This window comes from Saccostrea cucullata, unplaced genomic scaffold (genome assembly GCF_032062105.1).
Source record: "Saccostrea cucullata isolate Sc308-1 unplaced genomic scaffold, CSIRO_AGI_Scuc_v1 ctg267, whole genome shotgun sequence".
NCBI classification, from domain to species: domain Eukaryota; kingdom Metazoa; phylum Mollusca; class Bivalvia; order Ostreida; family Ostreidae; genus Saccostrea; species Saccostrea cuccullata.
This window is the reverse complement of record NW_026934971.1, coordinates 238,808-251,232: the sequence shown is the minus strand read 5'-3', so window position 1 is coordinate 251,232 and position 12,425 is coordinate 238,808. Positions and strand designations below refer to the sequence as shown.

Here is a 12,425-nt window from a genome sequence, read left to right as displayed (position 1 = left end):
AAATCTTCTTCTCAAGAACCACTGGGCCAGAAATGCTGAAACTTATGTGGAAGCATCCTGGGGTAGTTTAGATTCTAAATTGTTCAAATCATGACCCCCGGGGGTAGGACGGGGCCACAATAGGGAATCCAAGTTTTACATAGAAATATATAGGAAAAAAGTTTAAAAATCTTCTTCTCAAGAACCACTGGGCCAGAAATGTTGAAACTTATGTGGAAGCATCCTGGGGTAGTGTAGATTCTAAATTGTTCAAATCATGACCCCCGGGGGTAGGGCGGGGCCACAATAGGGAATCCAAGTTTTACATAGAAATATATAGGAAAAAACTTTAAAAATCTTCTCAAGAACCATTGGGCCAGAAAAGCTGAAACTTATGCATGAGATTCCTGAGGTAGTGTAGATTTTAAATTGTTCAAATCAGGACCCCCAGATTTAGGGTGGGGTAACGGCAATGGGGGATCAAGTTTATTCTTGGGATTGTAATTATTAAAAAATTACAGCATTAAAATGATCATCATATGGGTAACAAATCATAGTAAATTGGATTGTTGCATTTAAGTTACGTGTATTTTAATGTCTTATTGCCAAACAAACACTTGGGCACCAAGTGGAGTTTGTGCATTCCTGGAACACCCCCCCCCCTTTTTTTTGGGGTCCAATATATTTGTTAGGGGGATGACAATCGTATTGTGGCTGTTTTTATCTGTTTAAACGTTTGAATTGAATAAATGTTGATTTTTAAGACCGTTTTATATTTCGATTCACACTGTTGTGTGTGTGTGGGGGGGGGGAATTTTTACTTTTGTCCCATCGGGTTTGGTATTCCGAATATCACAACAGGAAGTCCGAAATCAAAACGAGGTTCTTTGTTCTACAACCACGTTGCGTAGAAAAGACAGACGGTTTGGAAGAGAACACATCCAGTTTTGCTCTTGTTTTTGATAAGATACCTTTTTGTCAATTCATTTGTAGAGGTAATATTTTCAACTTGCTATAAACATCGAAATCAATGATTGAGATGTTATCTTTTCGGCTAAAGTGATAGGGGTCTCAACAGTCAGAAAACACTGTTCAGCAGTCAATCTGCATGAAGTTGGTATTATCGCCGAATAAAGTCAGACGATTTTATAAACATATTTAAACATATTAACGTCATGCGTGTGCAGATGCCTAGAGATGCCTAGATAATCAGGAAGTTGTTTTAACGTATGGTGCACAACGGAAATTCGCATGGTAAATTTGTATTACGAAATGCTAATGTTACAAGATTTTTTTCTTCTTTTTTTTCACCGTTTTTTTCCTTCTTTTTTCCCCCGAAAATTAGATTGGCTCTATATCTATATCGATGAATAATAATCGAAATATACAGGATTCAAAGAAGAAAATGTAATGGGGAAAAGAAGAAAAACATGATTAATGTATTGTAGGATTGCAGCTAGCTTTATCCTTTTGGAAATCAGTCTAGTTGAAATAATTTACCGTAGACTTCTGTTGAACAATAAATTAAAAGACTCTCTAAGTGTTGTTGTGTTGAATTGTTTCTTTATTATGATATTGTATATAACTGGCAATATTTTTCAGAGGAATGTGTACACAAAATTCAGTGTTGAAAGGAATTATTTTTATCAAACAGCCCATGGTTAACAATAATTTAATGAGGAAGATTGCACTGAATGTTTGAATTCATTTCTCAAATGTGTATTTAGTCACCCATGTCACGCAGTTGTGTGTCTGCTCTAGAGTCACAAAGTAAGGAGTTCTAATCCCACTGTGGGACCTGGACCGGTTTTTCAGATGAGACCATGTAAACCGAGGTCCCATGTTGCAGTAGGTTCTGGAAAGAAAAAGTTTCCTCCCTGCTCAATGGCCCTGAGTGCCAAGAATACTATAGGACAAAATTTGCAGCTCTCCACCTGCAAGTGGTGGCGTCTCTATATGAGTGAAAAATTCTCAAAGGGACGTAAAACAATATACATTATACATTCGAATGCATATTTGCTACCCAAGGGTTTCCAATGGGGTACTCACCTCATAATCCCTTGGCACAATTTTTCAAAATGCAACACCTCCTACAGTTTATGTTTGATTTCAATAGTTGATTCAATATGATACAATTGAATATTGTATATCAGTTTTTGAATTCGATAAATAGTGTTGATTTGGCTACTAAAAATAGAAATTTCTCTGAAGTACTATAAAAATCATTTTAATCTGATAATAGTATAATTGGGCATGCAAGTGCAGTTTGTAGACTACGCATATATATACATAATTGTCTTATTTTGTTGATTGATGTTGCCATGGTAACTAAAATTGAAAATTCTGTAAAATTTTATTAAAAGCTACTTCTACAGTTATGGTCTCTTTGCAAGCTTGCCACAAAAAAGCAATTAAGATCATTATTCTATTTACTATAGGCAAAATAAAAAAAATATGTGTGGTTCCGGTTACTCTACCTTCCCTATTTTTCACCCAGACCCAAAACTTTTTTTTGACAATTTCCATATTTTTTAAAACTTTCTCTCTTTATGTCATTGGTTCCTGAATTAGTTTTTGTTTCAGCTGGAATAAAGATGAATAATAACCCTCATAGAATAATGACTAAGTGAGAGGGGGGTTGATTTTCATTACTATGCACCCACCAATGTTGACTTGTATATAATCATGCTATATCTAAATGCCACCTGCAAACCAGTGATAGGTATTACAAAGAAAAATTTCATATATCATTTTGTAAAAAAAAAAATCCCTACCTACCTATCCTAATTTTTTTGGAGGTGTAACCGGAACCCCACCTATTTTTTTGTTTGGCCTTATTGCTGTTGTAAAGTTTCAAGTCACAACCGCCACTTTTCTCTTCCTTTGTTATAAGTATAAACGTATAGCTACAGTCTCGATAGAGACTTCTGGTTTTTAGCTCACCTGAGCCGAAGGCTCAAGTGAGCTTTTCTGATCACATTTTGTCCGTCGTCCCTCCGTCTGTCTGTCCGTCCGTCCGTCCGTCCGTCTGTCCGTCTGTCTGTCCGTCTGTAAACTTTTCACATTTTCGACTTCTTCTCAAGAACCACTTGGCCAATTTTGACCAAACTTGGTACAAAGCATCCTTGGGTAAAGGGGGATTTAAATTATAAAAATGAAGGGACATATCCCCTCGCAAGGGGAGATAATCAAGAAAAGACAAAAATAGGGTGGGGTCATTAAAAAATCTTCTTCTCAAGAATCACTGGGCCAGTAAAGCTGAAACTTATGTGGAAGCATCCTGGGGTAGTGTAGATTCTAAATTGTTCAAATCATGACCCCCGGGGGAAGGGCGGGGCCACAATGGGGAATCAAAGTTTTATATAGAAATATATAGGAAAAATCTTTGAAAATCTTCTTCTCAAGAACCACTGGGCCAGAAAAGCTGAAACTTATATGGAAGCATCCTGGTATAGTGTAGATTCTAAATTGTTCAAATAATGACCCCCGGGGGAAGGGCGGGGCCACAATGGGGAATCAAAGTTTTATATAGAAATATATAGGAAAAATCTTTGAAAATCTTCTTCTCAAGAACCACTGGGCCAGAAAAGCTGAAACTTATGTGGAAGCATCCTGATATAATGTACATTCTAAATTGTTCAAAAAATGACCACCGGGGGATGGGTGGGGACATAATGGGGAATCAAAGTTTTATATAGAAATATATAGGAAAAATCTTTGAAAATTTTCTTCTCAAGAACCACTGGGCCAGAAAAGCTGAAACTTATATGGAATCATCCTGGTATAGAGTAAATTCTAAATTGTAGGAATCATGACCCCCAGGGGAAGGGCGGGGCCACAATGGGGTATCAAAGTTTTACATAGAAATATATAGGAAAAATCTTTGAAAATCTTCTTCTCAAGAACCAATTGGCCAGAAAAGCTGAAACTTATGTGGAAGCATCCTGGTATAATGTAGATTCTAAATTGTTCAAATAATGACCCCCGGGGGAAGGGCGGGGCCACAATGGGGAATCAAAGTTTTATATAGAAATGTATAGGAAAATTCTTTGAAAATTTTCTTCTCAAGAACCACTGGGCCAGAAAAAGGGAAGCTTATGTGGAAGCATTCTGGGGTAGTGTAAATTCTAAATTGTAGGAATCATGACCCCCGGGGGAAGGGCGGGGCCATTATAGGGAATCAAAGTTTTACATAGAAATATATAGGAAAAATCTTTGAAAATCTTCTTCTCAGGAACCACTGGGCCAAAAAAGCTGAAACATATGTGCCCATGGAAGGATCATGGGGTAGTGTAGATTTCAAAATGTCTAAATTATGATCAGTGGGGTAGGGTGGGGATGCATTATGTATAACAAGGGTGAAATCTGGTAAAGAACAGAATGGTCAAAGCTTCTCAGGTGAGCGATGTGGCCCATGGGCCTCTTGTTACATTTATGGTGTAAATAATGGTAAACTGATGAGAACAAAATTCTATATTTTATACTGTGTATAAGAAATTCCATGATTCTTCCACGATAGAAAACCATTAAAAGTCTTTCTTATTTGATTATTTATCTATTATTAAATAATCATCCCATAAGTAATGATTATTGAATTCCATATGTTCCTTGAGATAATATCATTAAGTCTCTATAAACTTGAATTTGGGAGGTATATAATTTAATATATATATCATTAAAATCCCAAGGTCATAAAATGGAGGGGTGCAGCAGAGAGGGTGGGGACTCTGGAGACTTTGAAGGGGCTACAGGTGCTGATGTTCTCTGTTTTGACAAGATAATTTCTATACCCTTATTCCATACAGAATGGACACACACGTTTATTATTAAAATACATAATTTACAGTATGTTATTGTTTTATCTTTCAGCTGACCCGGATGGGAGTAGTGGAAACATTGGATGTTGTGGAAGCATTCTTATGATTATGTCTTTCTTTCTGGTTATAGTGACCTTTCCATTTTCATTATTTTTCTGCATCAAGGTAATTATTAAGTTTTGGTTTACTTCTATAGTGGTGGTGGGGTGGGTTTATGTACTTCCATTCACAGGCATCCAAAAATGTCATTCCTTTAATTTCATATCTGCATGATCCTGGACCGAGGCACCAAAATTTCTGAAGATTACAATCCATTGTATAATGCATATTGGATATTCTCCATTACATGAAATAATATGTTCTGTATCTAATAACTATTAATATGACAAATGAATGATTCTGTTGAGTAGACATATGTCAAACTGAGATGAAGGTTTTGAGATGAAGGGTTTGATAGGTTTCTTTACAAGAGGAGTTCTATCTTTTTCCTTAGGTTGTACAAGAATATGAAAGAGCTGTGATATTCCGCTTAGGAAGACTTTTATCTGGAGGATCAAAAGGACCAGGTATTATACTCAGCATCAACTACAATTATTACTCCATAGGAACTATTAGTTTTTTATACTCTTTTATGTAGAGAAATGATTCCTTAATATCATATGAACACACAGTTGAATAGTAGGAATATACTGCTTATCGTGAAGTAAAAATGCATGTCTTCTTAGAGTGCCTGAATACTGATACATTTGAACTTAAAGTTGAACACTAATATCTGAGATACCTGGGTTATGGTGAAGAAAATGGGATAAAAGTATACAGATCAATCTTCATTTAGTAAATTATACGATTTGCAACCTTATCTGACAAATCATTAAAGTCATGAAACATCAATTTGATATTTCATAAAATTCTCTAAACCTGTTTCCCACCTTAGTCCATAATGTTGAAGTTTGATTTCATTTCAGGTATATTTTTTGTGTTGCCATGTATTGAGGGTTACACGAAGGTGGATCTCCGGACCGTCTCGTTTGATGTCCCTCCACAAGAGGTAAGAAGCCATATTTATAAAAAATCTGTAGTAAAACTCATATAATGATGGGATACCACTAACTATTTCAGAGACTGTGATAATTATTCTCACAGCTCTAGTGCTTAAAATTGTTAAACCAATATCTCATTGGGCATTGACCTCTTTTTCATCCTGGAATTATAATTTAATGATTGTGCATCTATTAAGTGGATCAACAATTACCTGTGCATGAAGTTTTACACTGGATTAATAAATTCTGTAGATCACTAAATTTTTGAGACACCTTATTTTTACGAGTCAGTCATTAGCTCGTTTATTTCCGAGTCAAATTTTTCATTAAATGCGGTCATTATTCCTTATAATCTTAAGGAGTACAAGTATATGCCAGAATCAAATTTTCGTGTCACTGAGCACAATGTCTTGTGTAATTACACACAAAAAAAGTTCTCACCCCAAAAAATTCAATTTTTTATATTTCTGTTTTATTGATTAAAAAAAAAAATTAAAACACTGTGAATTTCATATCAATGGTCAAATAAGAAGATTGTCAGTTATGGAGAAATAGATTTTAGACATGAAAATTCAGTGGAACTGAAAGATATATATAAACTTATAAAACGGTGGAAGATTAACAGATTTTGAACTGGATTGTCAAACACATTGTTACAAAATTCACGAATTTCAATCTCCAAGTGGTTGCTCCATGAATCCTATGACTGCAAAGGAAAACGTAGATTTTCAAATTTTAGGAAATGATTTCTTTTAATGCTCAATAAAAGATAGTATTTTATATCAAATTTACATTATTGTACAAAGTATGCAGATAATTTGTTGTATGCAGAATAATTTTTTTAATGAACTGAATAAACACCTTGTGAATATTATTTTTGGTGAATTTACAACAATAAATACTAGTATTTCATGAGATGAAATCCCTGGTGTGCTAATCTATACAATTATGTATGGTACATTCACGGAGCATTAAGATTGATTCTTTTATTGTTGGATCACAAGACACACATAAGTCACCCTTGTAACATTGATCGTCTCGAAAAGTCATCTCTGTAAGCCATCTAAATGGTGTTTAACAAGAAAAAAATAATCCCTCAAGTGTGTAGACCCATGTTGGTGAAAATTATTTGTGACAAAAGTAATAAAAATCATTAATGGGCTTACTGTATCTCTCTTACAGAAGAGCAGTTTTTCTTTGGAATTTGATTGGTTATTGGACCCTAGGAGATAATGCTTTTAAGGCTTTTATGGAGTTTGATTTATACATGTACTTAGTCTAGCTGAAAAAAACATTTGGTTTTTCCAAAACTTTGTAAGAGGATTCATCTTAAAGCAACAGCTATAAAATGATTCAGGATTGCAAAATGAAGCAATTACGTCAGTCTGTATTAGGAGATATTTGGTCTCTTTTAAAAATTAAAACTTTTTGTAATGAGCAAAATTATTTAAGGGGGGATGCCCCCTCTCCTTGTGCCCATGCTATTTTATGAAATGTAGTCTACTGTGTTGATTTTATAAAATGCTGGCTACATTCAAATTCCAGTGCCTTAAGTATATGATGAATAGGTCATGGAGACCCCTGAATAATAACTTTTTTCTCTTTTGAAATATTTTGGTGTAGCTAGAAAAAGAATAAATCATGCATCCATAATGGGTACCTGATCATTTCCTTGATTTCAGATGAAATTATCACCATGTTGCTTGAAGTTTCATAACTTTTCTTCAGATTCTGACAAATGACAGTGTTACAGTATCTGTGGATGCGGTGGTGTACTATCGAGTGTGTAATCCCACCATTTCCGTGGCCAATGTAGAAAATGCCCACCACGCCACACGGCTTCTGGCACAGACCACGCTCCGAAACATTCTGGGGACCAAGAGTATGTCAGAAATCCTGGCGGATCGGGAGGCAATCAGTAAAGCTATGCAGGTATAGAAGAATGAATGATTCCATTGTCATATCACTTCTCAAACACATTCATTTTCCAATTGTCATGAGTCACCTCTGCATTCGTTTTTAGATGTTGCATAATAAATCCTTACAGATATAACTCAGAAAATACAAGAAATGATGGAAGGCATGGAATATTCATTTCTGTATTGGCATATCCCTGTCAGGGTGATGAATGTGCTTGATTATTTTATTTTTTGTGTTTCTAGAGCATGTTGGATGAGGCTACAGGTGATTGGGGCATCAAGGTTGAGAGGGTAGAAATGTAAGTACACTGTACACAAAGCTGTAAGTAAAATGAAAAAAGTGTGCATATATGCAATTATAATTACCTGGGTTTAATATTCTCAGAAATCTATGATTTGAATGAAGTTTTTTGAATTTACAGCAAAGATGTCAGACTTCCCAAACAGTTACAGAAAGCAATGGCTGCAGAAGCAGAGGCATCAAGGGAGGCTAGAGCAAAGGTCAGGGGTCAAGACCAAGAGCTATTCACATAATATGAATCATTTATTGAAACATCCAGAGACTTGTTGATTGCAATGTATTCAGCACATACCCAATATACATGTATCATGCAGTATACAGTTTTAGCTCTTATAATTTGCAGGTGCTTGCAGCAGAGGGAGAGCATAATGCTTCCAAAGCTCTGAAGGAAGCAGCGGATATAATCAACACCTCTCCTGCTGCACTTCAGCTACGGTACCTACAGACTCTCAATACCATAGCCTACGAGAAGAATTCCACCATTATATTCCCCCTCCCTGTTGATATTTTGTCCTCTTTTATGAAGTGATTATAAGCACTCTCTGTTATGACTTACAAGCAAATAACTTTCTACTTTTTTACACTAATGTAGTCATATTTTTCTTCCTCAGATTTTAATTAGCATAATATTGATTCATTGAAGAATCAATGCTGTTTTAACAATGTGATAACATGTATAGTATTAAATGCTGTTTTTGTGTACTGTATTAAGTACTATTGTTAAATTTTTGTGTACTGTATTATTATGGTACAATTTTAGTTCATTTCAGTTATAACAAACATGTGATACACATCTGTTAATAATAATATTTGAGCAAGTGGGCATTATAATAAATTTTATGTGCAGATATTATTTCATATTTACTTGAATGTATTTTTAACTGTTGGATAAAGATGATCTCCCCTTTGACCTAAATGAAATCATATTTGTACTTACATTTTCTTATCACAAGGAACTAAATAAAAAAAAAAAACAACCAAAAGATATTTTAAGTCAGATACTGTTACATACTGTTACATTGATGCATTCAAAATTCCGCTCAGTCTCTGTGCATTAAGTGATTGGCATTGTCATGAATTAGTGCTACGCTGTGCATTATATTTATTAATGGTACTGTAAATCACCTTATATTTGCTAAAACTTTCTTTTTGCATTATTATTTGTGATAATACACCAGAAGGTGGTTTGCAAATCAGAGGAAGAAGACAACCTGTTCAAAATTGGTGAAAATTATGTCTCATTTATAAATACAGAATAACTATCTAGCAAAAACAAGAAGTCACTAAAATTTGGTGATCTATAGTATTCATGATTTACAGTAGCATATTCATGTTAATGCCAAAGGTGCTAAAATTCTAACTATTTTACATAAAATGTTCACACTGAACTTTGGTTTGTCAAAATAGGACTGAATACATTTAAAAATGAAAAAAAAAAAAATTAAGGATTTGTTTTGCAAATTAACTTTTAAGATCAAGCCTTTGCATGACGTATTTTTTTTAATGAGAAGAAACTTCTACATGTTAGGAAGAATGTTATGAAGGGAAATAACTCTGTATTAATATTTCTAAAGGAAGGAAGTTTAAAACATAGCAACACAATGCATGTTAATATAAAACATTTTTTTCAATTTTGTACTTTTAGACATATAATAATTTTATAATACATGTATTAATTAAAGGGACTTTGATTATTTATTCATAATCAGAAATTTATATTCTTTGAAGACAGTGACTGTGATGAAGATTTTTGGGGTTTTTGAGTGACTAATTCACATGCTCTGAAATATTTGCAGTCAGTACTTATTTATCCTTCCATGAAATGGTAATGTCAATTTACATTTTATTGTCTGAATTCCAAGATTGCCAAGCATTATTATTTTAGGGGGGGGGATCTTATGTGCCAGTGGTACATGACTGTAATGCTGGAACAAAAAGGCTCATGGGCTACAACTCTTCTCCCATTCTTGGTTTATTTGCAAAGAAATTTATATTACATGAGGTAATTATTTCAATGTACAAGCATCAAGGAATGAATACCTACAATTTAAATGTATTCTCCAAGTCTAACCATGTTTTTTGTGATGAATGAACATCTTTTCATAATTATCTATATGAAAAAAAAAATACATGTACATGTACATATTTCCTGTTACTTCTTAAAATTAATTTTACTGTCAATTATATATATATATTTAAAATGTGTAAAACTAGTCTCATTTCATGTGATAATTTAGTGTTTTAGTTTTGTATATCAGCTGCTCAGATTTTCATCTGTACAATTATTTCTATACTTGTTATTTTTAAGATTAAATATAAAAATCTTTGAAGCCCTTCTTGTAACTCCGTAAATAATTGTTCGACGGTATGTAATAAGGGTGATTTCAGTATCCTTGAGAAAGTACAAGTCGCATAAAAATACATGTAGTTACATTTTATTAAAATTTCCTAACATATACATGTATAAACAATATCATTTTCAAACCAAAAAAATTAACAATGCTTCTATAACAGTAATCTGTAATTTGAAATATTAAGGGACGAACTGGAAAAGCAGTAATTTTATCTGATAAGCCAGTAGTGTTGGTTTCCAACATATTAATAGATAAATCAAACTTTTAATCATTTTTCATGTACAGGTACATGTAAAACATGTTTCACATCATTAATCTATTTTAAAGATCAATTGATAGGAATGAACAATTTTAAAGCTTTGAGTGTCATTTTTTCTTTTTCTTTTTGCCACCCTTTTTCTTCCCTTTCTTCCCACCTTTTTTCTTCCCACTTTTCTTTCCCTTTTTCCCTTTCTTTTTCTTGGCAGCACCATCTGGGAGAGCGTAGTCGGGAATTTCTGGCACCTCACTGATTTCTTCAATTTCAGGCATGTCCCCTTTTCTTGCATCATTGATGACCTCCCAGACTTCAGACCCGTATTTTGCCATGTCTTGTGGGGTCAGTCCAGCTGTTGTAAGGGGAATTAACTGTGCTCCTCCTAATATCACATGTTTCACACAATTCACATTTTGACCTGTAAATTAAAAAGAAAAATTCAGATCACCTTAAAAAAAAATTACTTGTATGATTTTCAGACCAACTGGCTAAAATGATCTGACTCAAAACTTAATTTTTATCTTCCAGAGCACAATGCCCCTCCCCCCATTTTTATTCCTGTGAAATTTATATCTGCTTTTTGAAAATAAACTAATTTAAATTTATAAAATATGAAATCCTAACCTTTAACTGCAGCATGGAGTGGCGTTACATTATAGACTCCTTGGATATTTATGTTTGCTTTTGCTTCAATCAATGCAGAGACAATTTCAGCATGACCTCCTGAAATGGAAAGTTAAATGCATTTTATGTATTTAAAAATTATGACAGCGTGTGGATATAATTTATACTAAATTTTAAAACAACTTGCTAATTTTGTAGTCGAAGAAAACAAGTAATCAATATAAATATAAAATTCATGGTTACTGTCTTGATATATAAGCGATATTTGGGCAAGGGTAAGAAAACGTGATAGAGGGCAAGGCTTGCCGAGCCCTCTTATGTTTTCGACCCGAGCTCAAATATCGCTTATATTTCAAGACAGTTTTCATGTATTAAATTTTGCTTATCCTGCAACATATTTCTGACATTTGAACATCCAAAACAAGCTATTTCTGACAGATTTAGGCACATCCTTGCAGTTGAAACTATGACGCCATGGCGTAAACATTGCAATATGCATGACGTCACAATGCTTTTAGAACATGCACTAGGCTTTATTAGGGCAGTGACCGGATAAAGCTTTGGTTTATTAGGTTACCTTTATTAGGTCATTGCAAGGGGTAGTTGCAGGATAAAATTCATTACGCATCCAATTCTTGGACTACATACCCATGCAAGCTCTGACTAAAGCTGGTTGGCCATGCTCATCTCTAGAATCCGGACTGACGTTGAATTTCAATATCTTTATTACAGTGATAAGTTCTCCTGCACCTGCGGCATTTGCTAATCTCTGTTCATATTCCTTTCCGAGATAGACTTTTGACATAGGAAGTATCGTGGAATGGATGACCACAGGGTGTCTCGCACTTTTGGTACTCTTTGCTGACGTTGCCCGCGAACCGCCCCCTGTACGGGCTGACATTCGCGATTGTGCTCTGGACATATTGAAAAGAAATTCTTCATGTATGATTCATAAGAATCAACAGTTCCTTAAAAATTGTCATGTTAATGATGTTGTCAAGTGATTGTTTACATCGATGTCCGCCATATTGCAAAATTAATGCCCATTTCCGGAATAGATAATGGTCGAACCAAGAAAGGACATTCCGCGAAAAGGGTGAGGGGTGTATATTGATCGGGAAGGAAGGAGGGGGGG

At 34.4% G+C, this 12,425-nt stretch overlaps 2 protein-coding genes across 3 annotated transcripts in view; one reads left to right on the top strand and one right to left on the bottom strand.

The window, feature by feature from the left end:
- Window positions 1–8,909, top strand: part of LOC134241623 (band 7 protein AGAP004871-like) — a 33,112-nt gene extending 24,203 nt beyond the window's left edge. For both annotated transcript variants that reach the window (XM_062723646.1, XM_062723645.1), the window contains exons 7-13: window positions 4,849–4,961; window positions 5,290–5,362; window positions 5,762–5,844; window positions 7,565–7,768; window positions 7,999–8,054; window positions 8,178–8,256; window positions 8,400–8,909. In XM_062723646.1, the coding sequence (XP_062579630.1) occupies window positions 4,849–4,961; window positions 5,290–5,362; window positions 5,762–5,844; window positions 7,565–7,768; window positions 7,999–8,054; window positions 8,178–8,256; window positions 8,400–8,585 (794 nt within the window). In that variant the 3' untranslated portion in view covers window positions 8,586–8,909. The remainder of the gene's footprint in view (window positions 1–4,848; window positions 4,962–5,289; window positions 5,363–5,761; window positions 5,845–7,564; window positions 7,769–7,998; window positions 8,055–8,177; window positions 8,257–8,399) is intronic.
- Window positions 8,910–10,506: 1,597 nt separating this feature from the next.
- Window positions 10,507–12,337, bottom strand: LOC134241645 (poly [ADP-ribose] polymerase tankyrase-like). Its single transcript, XM_062723678.1, has 3 exons — window positions 11,939–12,337; window positions 11,291–11,389; window positions 10,507–11,084 (listed from the first exon to the last, which is right to left on the bottom strand). The coding sequence occupies exons 1-3, from the start codon at window positions 12,210–12,212 to the stop codon at window positions 10,777–10,779; spliced, it is 681 nt and encodes a 226-aa protein (XP_062579662.1). The 5' UTR covers window positions 12,213–12,337; the 3' UTR covers window positions 10,507–10,776.
- Between the last annotated feature and the right edge of the window lie 88 nt (window positions 12,338–12,425).